The sequence below is a fragment of the Macaca thibetana genome, chromosome 12 (assembly GCF_024542745.1).
Source record: "Macaca thibetana thibetana isolate TM-01 chromosome 12, ASM2454274v1, whole genome shotgun sequence".
Classification (NCBI taxonomy): Eukaryota; Metazoa; Chordata; class Mammalia; order Primates; family Cercopithecidae; genus Macaca; species Macaca thibetana.
This window is the reverse complement of record NC_065589.1, coordinates 44825102-44848950: the sequence shown is the minus strand read 5'-3', so window position 1 is coordinate 44848950 and position 23849 is coordinate 44825102. Positions and strand designations below refer to the sequence as shown.

Sequence of the window (23849 nt, the reverse complement as noted above, 5' to 3'; positions counted from 1 at the left end):
ACAGAACAAGTCCCTGTCTGAAAATGAAAAAAGAAAGAAAGATGTGTAAACCTGTGTACCATTGAACTAAGTTCAGTATTGTCTGTGATAAAACAGATATATTTTATGTTTCTAACTGTGAATGCTGTGTTCAGTTCGGACTGAACTAAGATGTAGCAAAATGCTGTATATCCATTAAATATCCTTAGTACAAAACTGAATCGATATATGGAAATGTGCATCTGAAACAATGGGAAAAAAGTAGAATATACAATATATGTGTGTAATATATAAAAAATTATACAAACACACACATACTAATTACCAGTGTATATATAACATATTTGCAGATGTGAACATGAGAGAGAATTTGAAGTGATATAAAACAAGTGTAATGCCTATTAGGTTATTTTTTAGTTTTAAATTATGTATAATGACAACAATAATAAATTACTCCCCACAAGAACAAGTAAAACTAAACAAAAAAAAATCAGCACTCAAACTTGTTGAAAAATATTTAACCTTGTCTTAGAAATGTGGTTTAATTGAAAGAACATGGGTTCTTGATCAAATCTATCCCTGTGCGATCTTCAGCAAATTATTTCAGGTCTCTGCTCATCAATATTCTCCACATAAAGAAAGAAAAATAATTATACTTATCACAAGATTATTATTAGAGTAAAATTAGAGTATATGGAAATTGACTAGCCTCAACATTTAGAAATTCAATGTTAAGTTTTCTTTCCTTCATTAATGCTTATAATCTGAGACAGTGTTAAACTTAAAAAAAAAACTACTTAATATACTTATTAGGCTAGTGTTATTAGATGCAAACAATAACAGATATTAACTGAGTACCTGCAATATGCAAAGTGGATATTACTCAATTCACTTTATTTCTTTAGCTGATGTGTTTATAATAATCCTCACCAAAAATCCCTGTTTCCAAGATAGAGAATAAATTTGAAAAGGTTAATGCATTTCCTAAATATTGCAAGTTAACAAATAACAATGTTAGCCTTTAAATCCAGGATTGCCAGTATTTAATAGAACAACAGGGTGAGTATAGTTAATAATAACTGCACATTTTAGAGTAACGTAAAGAGTCTAATTGGATTGTTTGCAAGTCAATGGATAAATGCTTGAGGGGATGCATACCCCATTCTTCATGATGTGCTTATTTCATATTGCATGCTTGTATCAAGACATCTCATGTACCTCATAAATATATATACCTACTCTGTACCTACAAAAGTTAAAAATTAAAGAAAATAAATCCAGGATTGCCTAATACCAAAATCCATTACCATTATCATTCACGTGATGCAGAACCACAAACCCATGACACAGTTAAATACTTGTGGTGGGTTGTCTTAGCCACCATTTAAAAAATAGAATCCAAATAATATCAGCATATTCTATGTACCTTTTTCTGACATAATTCTAGTACTATTATAAATCCCTATGTTAGATTACTTATAAACCATTTCTGCACTTAACTTTATAGATTAGACTTTACATATTTTATATAATTCTTGAAATATGTACTTTGCATATTTTATATTATGTATTTAAAATACATAGAAGAAGACTTATAGATAAAGCATATCCAGGTAGCATTGATAGTTCATATTATCTTAACGTAAAGTCTTTGGGGTTAAGGATTTTTTGGAGTCTCATCAGTAGAAAAATGAAGGTGATCATTGTCATGAAATTCATGAGACACATAATAAATTAGGTACTGTTTGCTGTGGGTAAAATGTAAAATAGTCATAATTTCTATTTCAAATAAATTTTTTGAAAAGACCGTAACATGGACAAATGTAGCTCTACATGAAATGTGCTTTCAGTGTGTGTGTCTGTCAGGTGCCTTACTGATGAAGTGACAAAGGAATGCCATTGATTAGTCAGATGGAGGGTGGTGAGCAGTAGCATCCTGCTACCTTGAGGAAAAAAGCCCTAGCGAAATGCACTCCAGTATACAACCCCTGCCATTATGTTTTCCTGATCACCATGATACAAATCATACATGGCATTCATGATCAGCCAGTACTTAGTTGTGTGACTATCCCAGTGCTCTGCTTTGAAAAGCACTGCATAGCCTTGTGTCCCAATCTGCTTTGCTTTCATGGGATGTTTGTGGTTATTGGTAAAAATTGGGCAAGATGAAGTATAGTCATGAATAGCTGTGTGTATTATCTTTTAAAAATGAATATACTTTTCTGTAAACCTGGGAGTGCTGAGGGTGATGTGTCAGGTGGTCAGAAGTGTGATTCCATGTTTTCTTCCTCACAGAACGCAATCGTGTCTATTAAGGAACTATGTGGACTCCCTCCAATTGCCAGTCTGAAGCAGTGCCTGTTAACTCTGTCATCTCGGCTCATCACCAGTGACAATACTCCTTCAGTCTCACTTGTGATGAAAGACAGCTTTCCTTACCTGGAGCCTCTGAGTGCAATTCCAGATGTGCAGAAAAAGATGCTGGCTGCTTATGATCTGGTAAGAAATTGCGACTCCAAACGTGTCTCAGTGCTGCCTTATGATGGTTGAGACAAAATTTATATGGAATCTGTATTTTTCCGCTAATCCCTATAATGTACCTCTTATCCTCATGGTCCAAAATGGGTGCTGAGCTCCGGCAATAATATCTGCATTCTAACCATCAGGAATGATGAAAAGAAGTAAGACATAGCTTCTTCCTTTTAGGACATTTATCTGAAATAGAATAGATCATATTTGCTTTTATTTCATCAGCCTGGAGTTGACACATATCCACACTTATTTATTTCATCAGCCTGGAGTTGGCACATATCCACACTTAGTTGCAAAGGAGAATGGAAAATATCATTTCAAGGGTCCATATGCTAAATGTTGTCTCTTCTGTTATGAGGTAATAAGGGGAGAATGGATATCAAGGGACAACCAATAGTCTGCTAGAGAGGTGAATAAGCAATTCACCCCCCCCGCCCACCAAATAACAATGAAAAGTGAAAAACAGTTAACCTTAAAATTAGAAATTAAGAAAATATAGTAAGATATTCCCCTCAACATTAAATTGACATGTTTTTTTCTCTTTAAAAATAGTACCTCTGATCAAGGATTTAAGGAAGTGGATACCCTCATTCATCTACCTCTAGTGGAAAAATGAATTGATATAATATTTCTTGGAGAAACAATTGGCAATACAATTTAAAATGCTTATTAGTTTGATCTATAGAGTTCGTTTTCTTGGATTTATTCTAAGCCAATAGAGAGATGCATAAACATTTATGTTAATAATGTCAACATAGAAAGATTAGCTAAGTGAAATGTAATAATCTATATTATAGATTCCTTTGAAGATATTAAAATCATGTGTTAGAAGAATATTTAATGGTATGGAAAAGTCTTTACAATGTTTTGTAGAAATTTTGATTACAAAAAAATGGGCAATAGGATTTAAATTACATTTCTATGTATATGTACCTACGTTGCTAGCAGGTTATTAATAGTGATTGTTTTTATATGAGAGTGAATTATATTTTCTTGTTTATGCTTTTCTATATTTTTTCTGTATTCACCAAACTATAATGAACCCAACTAATTTTATAATTGAATAAAATTAACCTTCAGGAAGAAAAGATGAAGATTTTATCATTAAAAAACAACTAGAAGAAAGATATTTGAGGTAAATGTTCTATGAATGAAAAATAAAAATTTCCACAGGGCATATTCTGCTTATGAATGACCATACCTGTTATAAACTGTACTTCATGGTTGCTAGGGAAAAGTTTACCTATTACCTGTATCTCATTTTTCATGAAATCAATTTTTTCAACATAAAAATGAGGACTGAAAGCTATTCAGTGAATAGGTATAATTGCCATCTAAGAGGTGAAATTAGGGTACTAGTTGCCATAGAGACAGACAGTAGAAATCACTTATTCCTCCACTACTCTTTTAAGCTAAGAAAGAGAAATCATTCGTGGCGAGGGAGCTCCCTGAAGCTGACCTGTAGTAAGCAGAAGGATACCTGGTCTGGGGCTGGGCAGTTTCCATTTCACATCCCCGAGCGTGTGACAGTGTCTTGTTTTTTCAGTTTTTTCTGCTGACGCCAAGACTGAAATATTAGCCTTCTTCTCATCTGTATTATTAAAATGCAAATTGTAATTGCAGGCAGAGCATGGTTTTCCAAAGATTAATATAAAAGGCTACGGTGGAGGCAGAAATACTTATAATGAAGTCTTTCATGTACAGTTCTCTATGGAAAACCATTTTGGGAGGGAATTGAGTGTAAATATCCCGATACCACATGGTAAACTTGGTAGAATTCAGAAGTGGTTAAAAACACCATTGTCATCTCTGTTGAGTATTTATTTTGAGGGATGGGGTGGGTGGGGACAGATACATGTAATGAGGATATTGGCCTTGAAATTAAAACACCATTTTTACTTTCTAGGATTTGCATTGTTATGGTTGGCATCTTTAATGCTCTTAGTGTCTTACTGTTTGTATTAATCTTAAACAGGTCTTCTAAGATCTCTTCAGATCTAGAGTGAACATTTAAAAACATAGATCAAGGGTCTGGTTTACACCTGCAATCCCAGGACTTCAGGAGGCCAAGGCAGGTGGATCACCTGAAGTCAAGAGTTTGAGACCAGCCTGGCCAACATAGTGAAACCCCATCTCTACTAAAAATACAAAAATTAGCTGGACGTGGTGGCACATGCCTGTAATCCCAGCTACTCGGGAGGCTGAGGCAGAAGAATTGCTTGAACCCGGGAGGCAGAGGTTGCAGTGAGCCGAGACTTTGCCATTGTACTCCAGCCTGGGTGACAGAGCAAGACTCCATCTCAATCACCATCTCAAATAAAAAATAAAATAAAATGAAATAAAAACATAGATCAAATCAAGTCACTTTCCTGCTTAAAATCCTCCAGTGGCTTCCATTAAAATACAATGGAAACTCCTGACTGTGGCTTTACAAGGTCATTTATGATTTGCCCCTGCTTGTCTACCTCACATGCCTCTCCATCCTTGCCCAATCTCACTACGTCTCCCAACCTCATCCACCTCTCCCAACCTCACCCATCTCTCCAGCCTCACCTGCCTCTCCCAACCTCACCTGCCTCTCCCAACCTCACCCATCTCTCCAGCCTCACCTGCCCCTCCCAACCTCACCCATCTCTCCAGCCTCACCTGCCTCTCCCAACCTCACCCATCTCTCCAGCCTCACCTGCCTCTCCCAACCTCACCCATCTCTCCAGCCTCACCTGCCCCTCCCAACCTCACCCATCTCTCCAGCCTCACCTGCCCCTCCCAACCTCACCTGCCTCTCCAGCCTCCCCTGCCTCTTTAGTTTTACCTGCCTCTCCCAACTGTACCTGCATCTCCAGCCTCACCTGCTTCTCCCAATCTCTCCTGCCTCTTTAGTTTTACTGCCTCTCCCAACCACACCTGCGTCTCCAGCCTCATCTGCCTCTCCCAACCTCATCTGCCACTCCAGCCTCACCTGCCTGTCTCACCTGCTTCCCCAGCTCCATTTGTCTCTCCCAACCTCACCAGCTTCTCCCAGTCTCGCCTGCATCTCCAGTCTCATCTGCCTTTTCTAGCCTACCTGGCTCTCCAGCTTCACCTGCCTTCCCCAACCTCACCTGCCTCTCCAGTCTCATCTGCTTCTCCAGCCTCACTCCCACACCCTCTATTTTGCTCACCCTCTTCCAGCCACACTGGCTTTCTTTGCACATATTTATGAGGTATGGTGTGATGTTTCCATACTTGTATACAATGTGTAATGATCAAATTAGAGTAATTAGCATATCCATCACCTCAAACATTTATTTCTTAGTGGTGAGACCATTTAAAATCCTCTCTTCTGGCTATTTTGCAAGGCAGCTGTACTTACCACTATACCATTGACACCACCTCTTCTAGCTATTTGGAAATATACAATATATTATTGTTAACTGTAGTCACTACTGTGCAATGGAACACTATAATTTATTCCTCCTTATCTCTTAATTCTTAGCTCAAATGTCATTTTCTCAGAAAAGCCTTCCCTAACTACTCTCCCCATCCATCCCTTTGTCACATAGCCATGTTTTATTTCCATCTTCCTTCTTAGCAGTATTGAAAAATACTTTGCTTGAACTTTTTAATTTCTGTCCTCTTTTACCCCTCAATTTGAATGTAAATTCCATGAGGTTAGAGATCCTGTCTACTTATTACTGTCACCTCTAGCACCCAAAATAATGTAGGCACATTAGCACGTAACGAGGTAGTGTTGATTGAATAAAAAGAATAAATAAAAGCATCTGTTGTTGGTGAAAATCATGTAGTTTCCATCCTATAATTGAATATGTTTTATGATAAATTATTAAATCCCCTTGATTTTACCTCTCTGATACCACCCTTGCTGAATTGTTCCCTGTCTTATATTTGGCTAAAAAACTTACAGAGTAAGGCAAAACTATGGAGACAGTAAAAAGATTACTATTTGCCAGGAGCTTTGAGTTGGGCAGGGAGGGATGAACTGGTGGAGCACAAAGGATTTTTAAGGCAGTGAAACTATTCTGTATGATACTGTAATGGCAGATACATGTCATTATACACTAGTCAAAAACCTATAGAATGTACAACACAAAGAGTCAACCCTAATGTCAACTATGGACTTTAGCTAATAAGAATGTATCAATAGTAGCTTGTCAGTTGTAGTAAATATACCACACTAATGCAAAATGTAAACAGTAGGGAAAACTGGGAGGTGGGGGTAGAGTTAGAGGGTGAGAACTCTGTACTTTCCATTTACTTTTTATGTAAATTGAAACTTCTCATAAAAATACAGTCTAACCACCCCACCCCCCGCCCACCACAGACTATTAATAAAAACTGATTTGGATGAATAAGGGGAAAAAGCAAATCCAGGATTTATTGCCTAGTGGTGGGGTTGGCGTGGGGAGAAGGTATTCCAAAATGAACGCTTGGGTTCAATTTAGACTTAAGTTGCTTAAATGTTTGGATTTCTCAAAAATGGTAATGAACTGCATAGATGCCATCCAAGAGGAAAAATTGTTACCACTAAAAAATGCAGAATATGTTTAGAATAAAAAACAACCTGAAATCTTTCCTGAACAGATACAGATGTTTTCTTTTTTCAGTATGGAAAGAAATAAATCAGGCAAGTTGGTAGCCTACATTTGTTGAAAGCAGACTTGAGTCCATCAAATTATACTATTATCAAGGGATAATAAAATAAAATATTCTAGAAAACACTGAGCCTGAGTTCATCTGCACAGATTTTCCCCCTAAATTTAACTTTCCCCATTTATTACCCACTATAAATAAATAAATAAATCCCACTATTTATTACCAAACACTTGCTCATTAAATATTTGAAAATATTTCCTCCTGAGGGTTTTAAAATTCAGTCTTAAAAGTAATTTTTTTCTCTCCTTTTTTTTTTTTAATTTGGAAATGGAAGAGTCTCGCTCTGTCGCCCAGGCTGGAGTGCAGTGGCGCGATCTCAGCTCACTGCAAGCTCCGCCTCCTGGGTTCACGCCATTCTCCTGCCTCAGCCTCGCGAGTAGCTGGGACTGTAAGCACCCACCACCACGCCCGGCTAGTTTTTTGTATTTTCAGTAGAGACGGGGTTTCTCCATGTTGGTCAGGCTGGTCTCGAACTCCCGACCTCAGGTGATCCCCCCGCCTCGGCCTCCCAAAGTGCTGGGATTACAGGCGTGGGCCACCGCGCCCAGCCTTAAAAGTCCTTTTAATATTAGTCTTGCGATTATAATTCCATTATAGTAACTGTGTTGGTATCAAGAAATCAAAAATCAAATGTATTTGTAGCAAAATGGGCCTATTGACATGGCATAATTTCAGAAGAAAGGGAAGACACACTCTCCCCTGTCTTAGCACATCTTATTTAAAGTGTACGTTTTCTGTCTGCTTCCTGGGACTTGAAATTTCAAAGTTACAACCAGTTCCCTAGGGTTAAGACTTTTTATCTATTTTAAATGCAGCAACATCCCTGTGAGTAATAACACATTGAGCTATTAGTAATTCATTCATACCTTCTAGTGAGTTTAGCAGATCCTGTTCTACAAGTGGGTTTTAACCTGGGAAAGAGAGAGATGGTAATGACAGAGGGTTCACCAAGTCTAGGTAAGGTGAAGATGGGGTTGCTCAAAGAATTGCAGTTTGCTTATGGGCAGCCCAGTTTACTATTACCATTAATACTCTGAATAGGATGTTGCTATGTAAATGCCTATCTAATATTTTGTGCAACTGAAGCAGAGATGACTTTGCTGATATAAAACGTGTCATGGCTGGAGGTGGGAAGTGTACAGCTTCTAAAACAGCACTAGAGGGAACTGGGAACACTATCAGTTAATAACTCTGGCAAGTAGAAAAGGCTCTCAAAGTCAAAGGTAGAATGGATGCCTCTTTCGCAGGCTAAATACACAAAGAGAAGAGCTGTTGGCATTGGATTGTTCACTACAGTGCCATTTCAGTGGCCCTCTGCTCATCAGGAAAGTTTTCCATCAACTGTCCCTGGAGCTTAATTTGAAATCAGAAGACCATTTCTAAGTGACTCTTCCATTTATTTTACTGTAATTCTTCTTTTTTGCCTCAGGTCTCTGAAAAAGCAAGCATCACTTCCCCACTGTGGATATTTACTTTCTCTGGAAAAATACCCCATTGAAGTAGGTAGTATAGTCACAGAGTCATTGTCTTTTAAGGCTCATAATGTCATATTATATTTGCAAATAAAAGTAATATGACTTTTTTTTCCATTTAGGATTCCTCTTAATTTGGTGGTTGTTAAGAATGAAAATTGGTTACAGAAAGAGTTACTTAGTGTTATAGCCAGAAAATGGAGATGTTTAATTTGATAAACATTTTCTGAACTCCTTTTAATGTGCAAGCCACTGCATTAAATGCTGTGGAAGGTTCAGCAGACCTTGTGCTTCAGCAGCTTACCAGCAGGAGACGTAACATGCTGAGGTACTACCCAGCCCTAGGAGTCTATGATTGAGTACGTGAACATGTTACTCATCATTTAACATGGAGTTGTAATAGCAGGTGATTAGATTGGAAAACATTTTGTAATTTTAGTAGGGCACTATCAAAACTAGTTTGTTTGAATGGGTTTGACTTTTTTCATTCTGCAATAGTGTTTTTAGGCATGTAGATTTAGCTCCAGCCCTAATGTTTTACTCTAGTCACATTTCTACATTTTATTCTATGTAATCAAAGATGAATAAATAGAGACAGAATCAGCACAGATAGTCGTGATAGAAAGAATGGCAATTCTGTAACTCAAGAGAATTTCTACATTTTTTTCTATGTAACCAAAGATGAATAAACAGGGACAGAATCAGCACAGATAGTTGTGATAGAAAGAATGACAGTTCTGTAACTCAAGATAAATAGGAAAATGTGTGGGAACACATAAGTTTGTCGCTTGTAAAATAACATTTTCTCATTTGATATGTCATTTTGTATATGTCTTTAGGCTTTTAATTAGTCAACTAAGCAAGCATATTTTGGACACCTACTATGTGCAAGGCAGTGTGCAAGGTGCTAAAGAAAGAAATAGTATGAAGCAAAACTTCTGTCCTTGAGGAATGGGCAACCCTGATGGGAAAGGAAGACTTACACCTGAAAAGGGAAGGAGTAGTGACACGCAGTGTTCAGAGTTGACCACATGGTATTTTATGTCCTTAGTTGGAGTCTTAGATCATTTAGTCCGATGATGGTCTTTTCACAGTGACTTATAACACACTTCTTCTACCCCCTCTGCCACCTGGTACTCAGCAGAATTTTATTTGCAAGTACATTTGAAAGAAAAATATTATCTGACTTTATATACTTTTTTCTTTAGATGGCTGAGCTTTTCCTTTTCAGCGTTCTCACCTTTCTAATTTTTCATGCAGTCAAGAAGTATTTTCCTAATATGTTTGATCATTTCCAGTATTTTAAGTTGTTATGAAAATATTTGGGTAATATCTTAAATATATCATTCTGAAGTGGAATAGATACAGAAGGTTACAGCTGTAAGAAAGAAGCCCAAAGCATTCTCCAAAGGTGACTTCTGTGCTAACTTATTTAACATTAACATAAAAGTTAAAACTTTACTATGGTAAAAACAAAAATTTTTTAATTTGTTGTTTAAAAAAAGGAAATCAAAACAATCTAGAGAACATAAGTCAAGGGTTATTTAATCTTTTACTAAGTCAGTTGGGGGGTGATTTGGAGAGCGGTTGATTGTGCTAGAGGGAGCAGGAATCCAGCAAAAAAGAGCTAATTGCTGTCTAATCCTGCTTGCAATGGAACAAATACACTAGTAAGTATTACAGTTAAGCCAGGTGTAATGGTTGGATTAAACACATTCTCTTATATCAGTGTTAGAACCAGTATATATTCAGCCTCAGGATGGGAAAGAGTTGTAGTTATATCTACAGTTCCCTAATTTAGTTTTGCTTTTTGAAATCCATTTAAATTAAGATTGGGTTAAGTCAAAGATACTCTCCTTCCATCACTGTCTCTCATTGTGAAGTTTGTGTGGAACTCTATTAGTTTGCATTTCAAGAAGTATCTTTGCTTGTATAGTAATAGAACCTAAAAAAAGAACTGTCTGCTGGTGTGTGCCCAACCAGGGCTTGGTGTTTAAAAACAACATGCTGTGCACTTGGGGCATGGAACCTTCCTTCACATATGGGTACAGCAATGTCTTTGGACACGTTTTCTGTGTAAGGGGAAAATTATCAGCATTTTGAGGAGTGACAAAATTTCCACTTGGTACCGGGATCTCTAGGACCATGGATATCAGAGATACATATCCATAAGCAAGTATTTCAGGTTGGCTATTTTGCGGAATTTTGTCCATGCATACTCAAAGTTCGCTTTGCATTCTTGAATCCTCAGGCTTTGTAACACTTTTGGTTAAAGGTAGTAAGGTAGTCAAATTGACCTGAAAATGCTGGAGAAGGTTTACCAAGGCTACTCACCTGGAAGTTTTATGAAGGAGCTAAATTGTAATGACAGCTGGATAAAAACAAATATTTCTAATGACTACTCAAGGTATAGCTGACAACTGTTTGGGGAACAAAACAACAAGAGAAAAAAAATGATCTGTTTATGCCGAAAGGGCTCCCTGAAGTAGATTTTGTCACCATTGTGAATGGGAAGACAAACATCCTCTGACCTGTTGTGTGTGCGAGTTCACTTGTCCTGTGCCATTACAAATCGGGCTTGCAAATGTGATGCATTAGTCCCAGGATGGAGAGCTCTGCATACACCAAAGGCAGTGGACTTCCAGTGAACGTGCAAATATTCTGACTTTACACTTGTTTCTGTATGACTGAGAGTTGATCACATTGACAGGCTTGATTGCTTAAAAACAAGATGCCAACCTATTAGCAATGCTTTTATTTGCTTCATTTTAAATATTTAAGGAACTCAAGAATTAAAGGAAATAATCTTCATTCTAGTTAGCAACTATATATGTAAGAGCAATCTGATTTACAAATGTACCAAGTTTAATAAAACTCATCTTGTTTTAAGTGATCTGAAAAGATGAGCCACTGCAGAACCATAGAATCAAAACCCAGTTTTTTTTTTTTGTTTTTGTTTTTGTTTTTGTTTTTGCCTAGAAGGTAAGTAAGAGCTAGAGGGATTATTCCAGTGTTCTGAAAAGGAGAGGACGAAAAAAGTCTAGAGTAGTGTAGCTTTTTGTTGACTCACATTTTCTCGAGCAATAGCTTCTCCAAAGTTCCTAACTCCTTCCTGAAAAAGCAGAGGACTCAAGGAAATACATTTCTTCCTATGTTTCATATGAAAAAATATTTATCATGGTTGATATGTGTTGTGAATTAGACTTGGAGGGAAAAGCAGTCATGGCAAACTTTATTTTCATGATGCTTAATTTGATGAATGTTACTTTATTAAGTGTTTATCACCAACTTACACTTGCAATAGGAATTCTACACTTTAATATGGTCTGCTCCTCAAGAATGCCTAGATTCTAGTCTAAATTATTTCACTAGCTATTTGTGTGGTTTTAAGCAAGCTAACTTTTAGCTCAGTTTTTTTTTAATCTATAAAATGTGGTTGTCCATGATAGGCTGTCTGTAAGATGACTTCTAAGTAGAAAGATTTGGTTCTAGGAATTTAGATCTAATTCAGGAGAAAATGGGAATCTGTGCAAGATTTTTGAGTCCTGATATGATGAAAGTTCATCTTTTCAGTATTATTAAATAATTACATTGACTCTGCAATGATTCTGGGCAATTAGTTAAACTTCTTACTGGAAAGAGCTGGAAGGATACTTTCTTCACAAAAGCGGAACAATTTAATCCATCTTTGAGTAACAGTATCACTGCCCCCTTCAGTAAAGTTTTCTTTTAAAAGACATAATTTTACTCTTAACTGGTAACTTTACACACCCCTGCTCTGGATACATCTAATGCATAAAGTAATGTCAACCTTTATCTGGGTAAGTCCTCTATTCTTTTAGAGACAAAGCCCTGACAAGGAAATAAGATGCATTAGGAGAGATTCATGTGACAGAACCAGAGAAAAGCTCTTTGTATTACTACAACAGGCAAAGGCAACTAGCAGCTCAGGCTGAGACATCAGATATGTAAATCAGGCCACTGCCAGATTCTATCGACTGAGTCAACCCAGCCGTCATGGCTGAGTCGTGCTGACTTCCAGGCTCAGGGATTATCTGAGGACATCTTCTCACCTTCTCTGCTTGGCTTTTGCGCTTTGTGTTTTATTTACATCAGTATCAGTTAGAGATCTAGGAAGGAGATGAAACTCAAATCGACCATTTTTTCTCCCTGCAACTTAGATAAATTACTTAGTTGAGAAGAAAATTTGAAATTTTTGACTTAAATTGTGATTTGGATTATTGGTGCATTTTAACTATTCATCTCGTTTGTTTTTTCTCTAGCTACTAATAATTGAAAGCTGACTGCAGAAAATAGAATAAATTTATTATTCTCAATACAATAGAAGCTGTTGACATAGAGAAAATCAAATGCCCTTATGAAACAATTTCACATGAGCAATGATTTTATGTTCTGAGAGTATTAATGATGAAATATGTGAGGGCACAATTTGGGACTTTTATTACTAAAAGATTTCAGGTTATTTCTGAGGAATCTCAAAGAGAAGCTTGTTTTGAGGTAAAATTATACTTGATTATCTCTTTATGAGGTTTATTAGACAATGAGAAAAACAGAAACAACTTATACCACCGGGTTAACAAATATTTACTTGGGGGCTTTTGAGAAGAACTTGAACTATAAGGTTTTGGAGTATGTTTTGATCCTAAATTTATTTTACCTCAAATAAGCATGTAATAAAGTTTTAACATTTGTTTTACTTTCTGATATTTGAGTATTATATTTCTATAGGGGTAATCCTGTTAAAAGCTTTATGCTTATTTTTCAGTACTTAATTTGAAAGAGAATTAAGAGCATACAAAATTACAGAAAAATGAGGAAGCCTAGAAAGAAAAAGAGTGGAGAAATCTAGAGACAAAAAGACAGATGGGAGTTCAAAAAGATAATTACAAGTTTAAGAAGTGGTCAGTAATAAATAAAATGTTTTATTGCACACACATATGTGGGTAGTAGAGAGGGAGAAGAAATAAGTATCACAAAAGTAAAACAGGGGAACAAAGTGATTATGTAAATGGATGGATGCATCTGGGAGTACAAAGCTGAATAAGATTGAGTCCCTGCTCTACTGGAATGACAATTTACTGGAGAAGCAATAAGATGGAAGAATATAGCTAAAGAATAAATTATAAGATAGAAAATAAAAAATTCCACGAACAGATTTAAAAAATAGAATGTTTTGGGAATATGGGGAGTGAGAAGGAGACAGAAGCGGAAATCAGGAAACAAGTAGAGAAGAAGGCACTGAAGTGAGCTTTGAGGCCTGTCAGGATTTTGATCAGGGGAGATGGCTTAAGAAGGCTTCCCTAACAGAAAAATGTGTGGGAGGAGGAACAAGTAGGGTGTGTTTAGAGAAGCGTGATTCATCCATGTCATATGAGACTTAGGGGAACTGGAACACCATAGCTCTAGGTTAGAAAAATTTTACTTCATTCAGTAAGCAAGGGAGAAAATGACAAAGCCGAGAATTAGTTAGTACTGTACTTTTGGATGATGATTCTGGAAGTGGCATTTAGGAAGGAGTGAGATGGGAAGGACCAGAGCCTGCTGGTAGCTGACTTCAAACCCACCTTTGAGTGCTACACAGGGAGCTTTGAGAGAATTTGGAGAAGATAGGAGATACTTCATTTTTTGGTGGGAGTGGGGTGGGGGAGAGACAGGGAGGATAAAATGGAGCAGATAATATTTTTAAGGGTGACTTTGCTGCCTCTGGAAGGATAAACAACCCTATTCTTGTTCTCATTGCTATTATGTTCCAATACCACTTGCCTTGATATTGCAGTAATCTTTGGTGTTAAGGGAGTGGAATTAGGTATTTATGATTATGACCTGGGACATAAGGAATGTATGTACATTTATTCGACAGCTACTTATTTGGTGCCCACTGTGTGCCAAGCGTGTTACACAAAGGAGTAATCATAAGGAAGGTGACACTAGCCTCAGTGTTAGGATGAATGGGGGTTGGAACAGAGCTCATCCTTCCCATCCCATCTGTTGTGGTGAGACTATGGCTTCCTGTTACTGGAGGTATCACGTGGGTCTTTCTGTATGTCATCTTCCCAATGAGCCAGTTCAAGGATTCTGACAACCACCTTTTTGATGTTTGTTTTGTAACAGATGATTCAAGAGAGCCGGTTTCTCATAGAAATGGCGGACACAGTCCAGGAAAAGATTGTACAGTGTCAGAAAGCAGGTAACTGTTTTTATTTTTTTTTCTTTTTTTTTTTTTTCTACTTTGTTTAGAAACTATAATAATTCTTGGTAGATTTTTTTTCAAAAACTTTCTGCTGCTTCTCTTAAAATTCAATTATTTTATAGCATTGCTTAACTATACTTTAAGTTACACTTTAGTCTTTGTTTAGTACAGATGAAATCCAAGTGATAATAGGTGGGGGTTGTATGTGAGTATACAGGGTTGGGGTGGTATCTGAAGATGTCTAGAGGGATAAGGGTTTCTGAATCTAGTTTTGTTGTTTGGAACCCCATCAAAATCTTCTACTGCTGGTATTGAAGCTATGATTCCATACAGTCCCTTAAAACCCACTTCAATTTTACAATTGGAACCAAAATCCTATTAGTCTTCTAGGCTTGTGCCCCATTACTAGTCTTCACTTTAGATTTAGATTTGTTCTTTCTTTTTAAGTATGAGATGAGTCACATATCTGTGAGAGTGCACTTGTTTATTTCTGTTCACCTTCATCCATACCCTTGTGCTTTCATCTTCTGGATCCACAGCCTTCTCTATCCACACACATGATAATGATGATAATGATTATGACGAGGAAGACGACAACAGTAGCAACTGCTTGATACATATGCATATGCTATACCAAGCACACACTGTTTTACTTATGACAACTCTGCAAAGTAATCATCATTATATCAGATTTATAGATGAGGCACCTGAAATTCTGAGAGACCGAGTGACTTACCCTAGGTCCCATATCAACACGTGGTGGAGCTGCCCTATGAATTCAGACCAAACTTTTAAAATGGTGTTTTTCACTGACTGACCAGCAGGCTTAGATGTTTCTGTTGACAGGAAGCACAAAAATAATAATACCTGATACTTACATGATGCCAGGCACTGCTCTGAGATCTTTATATGTATTGATTCACTTAAACTTTACCTCAATCCCATGAGGTAAACCCACTTGTTAACCACAAGTCACCAGTGAGGAAATTGAAGCCCAGAGATGTCAGGGTCTTCCCTAGGCTCACATAGCTAGTAAGTGGTAGAGCTGGACTCCACACTCCTGTTCTTTACTATGCACTATGTTTGTGATGTTAGCACCAGGAAAGTTAACGTGGTCTTAGGCTGCATTAATAAAAATATAAAAACTAGAACAAAGAGAATGGTGGTAGATCCCTGACCTCATGTGGGCTTCTCCAAGCTTTTGAGCATAGTGTTCACTCCTGAAGGCAGGTTCCCACAGAGCTCAGCTCCAGGAAACTGGGCAATGCAGTGGCCTTGCTTGGATGCCATCCTTAAAGAAGAGTTTCATTGGTAAGCTGAATATGTTCGAATGGTTAACCTAGAGAAGACTTAAAGGGATTTTACCCAATATCTTTCTTCAAATATCCAAAAGCTTGCACTGTAGAAAAGAGTTTAGAGCTTTTTGGTCTGCATCCTGCTAGCACCAAGGAGTAGAAGTTCCAGGGAAGGAGAAGAAGTTCCAGGGAAGCTATGACTCGATATCAGTCATAGCTTTCCGAAGATGGAATGAGCTGTTCATAAGAGAATGTGACTTCCATCTTTAAGGTGCTAAGACAAAGGCTGAAGAAACATGATGGTGATGGTTTTCATAATCTTCAAGCTCAAGTAGATGGTTGAGCTAAAAACACTTTAAGGTCATTCCCAAATCTGAAACACTTGGGTGTTTCCCAGAATGGTATTTTTAAAAGAGTCTTTTTATTTTTAGTCAACATTGCTAATTACTTATTGTTATCTATGTGGACTCCAGGGCCTACTATTAAGCCACAGGGATGGTTCATAAAGAAAAATAAGACATATGCATTCCTCGCATATGGTTGCCATGGACACATCAGATCATTTCATGCATAAACCAGGAAGAGGACAAACAAGGTCGATGTAACCTGTTGGAATAATTTGCTTCTTATTTACTTAATAAATTTTTTTTTTTAATTTTTAATTTTTATGGGTACAGAGGTGTATATATTTTTAGGGTACATGAGGTGTTCTGATACAAGCATGTAATGTGTAACAATTATATCATGAAAAATGAGGTATCCATCCCCTCAAGCATTTCTCTTTTGTGTTACAAACATTCCAATTACAATGTTTTAGTTACTTTTAAAAGTACAATTAAATTATTACTGATTATAGTCATCCTATTGTATTATTAAATACTAGGTCTTATTCACTCTTCCTATTTTTTTGGACCCATGGAATTTACTTTTTTACTTCTCATGACATTTTTTATGGCTCCTGGCTGTTTTAAATGCAATTTAGTCCAATGCATTGACTATTGTCAATTTGTGCATAAGGACACTACTTGGTGGGATGAACAGAATGAAAAGGATGATTCAATTTAGGGATTTGGAAATTATGAGAAGACAGGAATGTGAAATTATATTTTACTGATAATATTTTCATTATAAGATGCCCATTTTTCTGAGATATATACTCAGATTTCTTATGCATTCTTTCTTCAAAGGGATGGAGTTCCATGAAGAACTTCATAATTTGGGGGCAAAAGAAGGCTTGAAGGGAAGAAAACTCAACAAAGCAACCGAGAGCTTTGCTTGGAACATTACAGTATTGAAGGTAGATGAAACATTCAGAAGTCCCCTCTGCCTTTGCTTTTCTCTTCCTCATCTCTCCAATGTGTAGAGAAATGTCAAGGATTAAATATGATGGTTTGGATTTTTTAACCTCTACTTTAGATTCAGGGTTACATGTGCAGGTTTGTTATATAGGTAAACTGCATGTCACAGGGGGCTGCAGTACAGATTATTTCATCACCCAAGTAATAAGCATAGTATGCAGTAGGTAGTTTTTTGACCCTCTGTCTCCTCCCACCCTCCATCCTCAAGTAGGCCCTGGTGTCTGCTGTTCCTCTCTTTGTGTCTATGTGGTCTCATTGTTTAGTTCCCACTTACAAGTGAGAACATATGGTATTTGGTTTTCTGTTTCTACATTATTTGCTTAGGATAATGCCCTCCAGCTCCATCCATGTTGCTGCAAAGGACATGATCTTATTATTTTTTATGGCTGTGTAGTATTCTGTGGTGTATATGTACCACATTTTCTTTATCCAGTTCACTGTTGATGGACATGTAGGTTGGTTCCATGCTTTGCTATTGTGAATAGTGCTGTGACAAACAGACATGTCCATGTGTCTTTTTTTTTTTAAATTTATTTATTATTATTATACTTTAAGTTCTAGGGTACATGTGCATAACGTGCAGGTTTGTTACATATGTATACTTGTGCCATGTTGGTGTGCTGCACCCATCAACTCGTCAGCACCCATCAACTTGTCATTTACATTAGGTGTCCATGTGTCTTTATGGTAGAAGGAATTATATTCCTTTGGGTATATACCCACTAATGGGATTGCTGGGGTCAAATGATAATTCTGTTTTAAGTTCTTTGAGAAGTTGTCACACTGCTTTCCACGTGGTTGAAAGAATTTACATTCTCACAAGCATTGTATAAACATTCACTTTTCTCCACAACCTTGCCAGTATGTGTTATTTTCTGATTTTTAGCTATTCTGACTGTGAGATGGTATCTCATTGTGGTTTTAATTTGCATTTCTCTAAGGATTAGTGATGTTGAACACCTTTTTATATGCTTGTTGGCTGCGTGTGTGTCTTCTGCTGAAAAGTGTCTGTTCATGTCCTTTGCCTACTTTCTAATGGGGTTGTTTATTTTTTGCTTGTTAATTTAAGTTCCTTATAAATTCTGAACATTAGACCTTCGTTGGATGCATAGTTTGCAAATACCTTCTCCCATTCTGTAGGTTGTTTTTTTGCTGTCTTGATAGTTTCTTTTGCTGTGCAGAAGTTCTTTAATTAGGTCCCACTGTCAATTTTTGTTTTTGTTGCAATTGTTTTTGGTGTCTTTGTCATGAAATCTTTGTTAGGTCCTATGTCCAGAATGCTATTTCCTAGGTTAGCTTCCAATTTCAATCTTCTGCACATGACTAGCTAGTTGTTCCAGCACCACTTATTGAATAGGAAGTCTTTTCTCTATTGCTTGTTGTTGTTGACTTTATTGATGATGACATGGTTGTAGGTGTGCAGCATTATTTCTGGGCTCTCTATTCTATTCCATTGGTCTATATATCTGTTTTTATACCAATACCATGCTGTTTTGATTACTGTAGCCTTGTAGTATCGTTTGAAGTTGGGTCATGTGATGCCTTAAGGAATGTGTGGCTTGATCTCTAGGTTCATACTCTAGGAGATGGGGAGCTGCATACTGGAATTGACATGGTTTTTGCCTTAATGAGGCAATGAGGTTTTTGGTGCAGACAGGGTACAGCCCATGTGCAAGATTAATTTGCCTGGTGTGTGTGTGTGTGTGTGTTTACTCACATGAACACTTACGTTCAAGTTAATATGGCTGTTCTTATTTGTGGAAAGAATAATGACAAATGCTTCTGGGGAAGGTTCCAACACAAATTATTTCGAAGAGACAAAGTACAGAATATCTAGGGCCATTGAGGATTTTTATTTTAAGAACAGTTCCTATAAATACATTTCTTTTTGCAAATAGCTTTGGAAGTAATTTTCTTGAGAATATGATTTGCTCTCTGCTGCACACTAATTTTAGGATTTTGAAGTAAATATGGTACCTTTTATATTTTCTTACATGAAAAGAGAAATGATTTAGGCAGACGGAATATATTCTTTACAGCTAAATGGGAGAAAAATAGCTACAAAAATTAATAATTGCTGACATTTAAAGAACACTCATTTTGTGCTAGGTACTGTTTTATGAGGTTTATATGAATTAACAATTTAACACTCACACCACCTCAGTATTGTTATTAATCTCATTTTACAGGTGAGAAAACAGAGGCATTGCAAGTCTGTGTATATTTCCTTAGGCTGCTCAGCTAGTAAATGGTGGAACTAAAGTCTGAGCTCAGGTAGTCTGGCTCCAGACCCTATGTCTTTAACCTGTGCTGCAGAGATACTGCCCATGTTTATGTGAAAGTGTTAGGTTAACTGTAAAACATATTACAAATGTCTATTAAAAATTCAGTCCACAAGTGATAAGCCCCTACTATGCATTGGGCTCTGTGTTAGGCATTGAGGGATACATGGAGATCACAAGATGCAGACCCTGACCTCATGAAGTTAGCAGTCTGAGGCCGGTGGAGGAGGGGGATGGATAAGGCATCATTTGCTTAAGGAGCAGGGATGACCTAGAGCTGTAGTGTTAAAGAGGTGCTTATTATAACCCTAGATTATAATGTGGCAGTGTGAACCCTGATATAAACACTTTATATTCAGAAGATTTTATATGGGCTTGTTAATGTACCAATCACAGAAAGGTACTAGGGATTCAAATAACAAGAAGATTACCTGGGTCTCTAAGACTAGTCTATAAGGAGAGACAGACATGTAATAATGGCCATCGATTGTTCAGCACTTAATGTGTGATCAGCACTCAAGGCTAGGTACTTTATAGACATTTCCCCTTTCTTCCTTGCCACAACAGTGCAATCTTGCAACATGACATGCTGACTCTGGTAGGACTCTCTCCATCTCACAAATGAGGAAATTGAGGCTTGTGGGGGGTTGAAGTTTCTTGCCTGGAGTCACACAGCTAGTAAATGGCCAGCCTGCAATTTTTAACTCATGCCCATGGTTCTATCCACTACACTGTTCTGCCTCCTCTAAAACTCCATCCATGTGGCTGAGTCCCTGTATTAGTCTTTTCTCATGCTGCTAATAAAGACATATCTGATAATGGGTAATTAATTTATAAGAGAAAGAGGTTTAATTGTCTCACAGTTCAGCATAGCTGAGAGGGCCACAGGAAACTTACAATCATGGTGGAAGAGGAAGTAAACATGTCCTTCTTCATATGGCAGCAGCAAGGAGAAGTGCTGAGCAAAAGGTGGAAAAGCCCCTTATAAAACCATCAGATCTTGTGAGAACTCACTCACTATTATGAGAACAGCATGAGGGTAACCTCCCTTATGATTTGAGTACGTCCCACCGGGTCCCTCCCACAACACATGGGGATTGTGGGAACTACAATTCAAGATGACATTTGGGTGGGGACACAGCCAAACCATATCACTCCCGTTGGGTTCAGGCAGCCTAGTGCAGAAATAAGAATGCAGGCCCCGTGTGATTACCTGACAGTGGTGAGACTAGCCAAGTTATATAATCTCCCTCAGGGTGGTAATAATACCTACATCCCAGATTTTGTGAGAATTAAATGAGATAATACATACAAAAGATGTAAGTCACAATGCAGAAAACTAGACAGTATATATGTTGGCTGTTAGTTTTGTTTGTTTGCCAGGTGAGGATGAACATGGAGGAACTAGTTTTTGTTATTTTTGTTTCTTTGTTAACTTCTGACTTAAGGCCACTTAGTGTTGTCAGAGATTTGTTAATGTGTCTGGTTTAGTGACAGAAGCTTATTGCTAGATGTGAATGAGCAAATGCTGTTCAAATTATTCCAAGAGAAAGCTTTTCAGACAGAATTGATCTTCTATTATTATAACTCACATACTAGCTGCTGGTATTTCAGCTTGAGCACCAGAGTAGTGGACTACTACTCAACAAGAGTAGAGAATATTTCCATACTTCCTATAGCTCCTTCTTCTCCTCCATTGAGTTTGGGGCCTGTTAATCTGGTGTCCTTTCCTCAAGAACTGGACAAATGACCTCCTCTGAGTTTGAATCGTTAGCTGAGATAAAAAGAACCTGGGCTCTGTTGAAGACTTTTTATTCCAGTGGTGCTGCTCTAAGAAGACATCTTTTTCTATAAGATTCTTCCTTTAGTTCTTATGCCTTAGATCTGAAACACTTGGTTCCTACTTGATTCTCTAGCCTTGCTGTTGATTTTCTGAGCTCCTCAAAGTCTTTTAATAAATACTCTTTGTTTATAAGTTTACTAGATTCAATTTACTCTTGCTTCCAGGTGGTTGAATGATTAATAACCATCCTGGAAAGACATTATCACTGAATTAGGAGGCTGTGGCATGACTTACCTATACAATTCTGCATTGCCTACTGAAAAAGTTTCCTTATACATGATTTAGACTAGTATTCCCCACTATCTAGAGAGAGAGAGTGGGAATTAACCAATACTGGTTAAATATATTGGTTTATATTTCTAAAAAATATTTAATTCCAGTGTTATTTCCAATAAATAAGGAAGGAGCTGGAAAAAAATGAGAAATGTGCCCTCAGCCAGTTGGGGGATTGACAGCATGGAGTGGTGCAAAGGGGCATAGGCTTTAGAGTAAATTGAGCTGAGACTGAAAAATAAATTGTTTAGTGTTTTCTGCAGTTCAATATTACATTTATCTGATATTAAAAATGACAGGGAAGCTGGAGAAAAAATTGCAGAAATAAACATGACTAACTCTACAATATAATGAATAAGAATTATAATTACAGTGTCCAAATTGTTCCAGAGACCAGGACTTAGTATTTAGCAAGGAAACTGAAATCAAGGTGGTTCTGGAAGATCCCATACTTGTGTTTTTCTTTAATTCATATTCTAGCACCTACATGGGTCCAGTGTAGGGACTTGCTTAGCGTATCTTTTGCATTTTTCCACACTTTTGCCATATGTCTATATCCAACTGTAGCAGTCAATTTCCTCTTCCTTTCTTTCTTTTTCACTATTGTACACAAAATTGGTCTCCTTACATAGCCACTGTATTTATTTAGGATGATAGGATGACTCAGTCCTCAGTACCTTTTCAAGACAATCACTGAATCAAAATAACTCCATTCCATTCCACCCTCACATGTTAACAGACCTTTCCCTCTGTTTCTTCTCCATGATGTCCTTCCAAAATGAGTTTTGTGTCTTAGTCTGTTTGTGCTAATATAATAAAATACCTGAGACTGGGTAATTTATAAACAACAGAAATTTATTTCTCACAGTTCTTGAGGCTGGGAAATCCAAGATCAAGGCAGGAGTGGGTTTGGTGTCTGGTGATAGCACAGTCTCTCCTTCCAAGATGGTGACTTCTTGCTTCGTCCTTTAGAGGGGAGGAATGGTGTCTCCTCAAATGGCCAAAGGGAAAGAAAGGCAAAATAAGGCAAAAGGGCCTAGATAGTTCCCTTCAGCCCTTTTATAAAGCACTAATCACCTCCTAAAGGCCTCACCTCTTGATATTATTGCATTGGGGATTAAGTTCCAACATGAATTTTGGAAGGGACACAAACATTCAAACTATAGAAATTTGGTTGTTAGCAAAATATTAAAACTCACAATGGAAATTTTTCCTGTTTTTTTAAGGCTTTCAGAAAGGGATACTACAACTTCACTTACATAGCCAACATATTCTAGTACGTTGTTAGTAATTTTGGAAGTGTTTCACTCATGAGAGTTCTGAGGATCTCTTGGGAGCAAGATGTGGACTTACACTATATCACTGATAAAATGCTATTTGCAATGAAGTGGAATTCATCTAAAGTCTTGAACTCTATCCAGAGTGATTTGACTTTTTAAGTAGAAAACCAACTGCATTGTAAAGGTGATCACATCTATAAAACTGAAATCAGAAAGAACCCAAGGGGAGCATTCTAGTGAGCTTTCCCAATATGTATTTTTCTACCTTGTCCTGTTGGCTACTTTAAGAAACTAAATTTTATTACTTTGTGTTTTTAAAGGTTTTATGAAAAAATCAGTTTTAGCAGGCTGGAGAAGTGTCAAGTACAGATATATAAAAATAATATTAAAGAAATATAATTAATAAGTATTTTATTACAAAGGAAAAACTATGAAGTATGCAATCACTAGGGCTTAAAGAAGAAATAAAAGGGTTAAGAAGTAGCTACCCTTCTTATTTATTCATGAATTTCATTGATTACTAGTTGAATAACAGGCAATAAATAAAAAATGAATGAAACTATTACCCCTTCAATGGTCATTCCTATTAAATATGTATTTACACTTTTCCTGGATAGATTTCCAACTTATAATTTAATGGATTCCAATGTGTGCCACGATTCTGGGCTGCT

General features: G+C 37.1%; 1 protein-coding gene across 4 annotated transcripts in view; it reads left to right on the top strand.

Moving 5' to 3' along the window:
* The window catches only part of PLCL1 (phospholipase C like 1 (inactive)), a 360211-nt gene that overhangs the window by 286474 nt on the left and 49888 nt on the right, over positions 1–23849 (top strand). For all 4 annotated transcript variants that reach the window (XM_050750684.1, XM_050750685.1, XM_050750687.1 and 1 more), the window contains 3 exons: positions 2275–2478; positions 14769–14844; positions 17330–17439. In XM_050750684.1, the coding sequence (XP_050606641.1) occupies positions 2275–2478; positions 14769–14844; positions 17330–17439 (390 nt within the window). The remainder of the gene's footprint in view (positions 1–2274; positions 2479–14768; positions 14845–17329; positions 17440–23849) is intronic.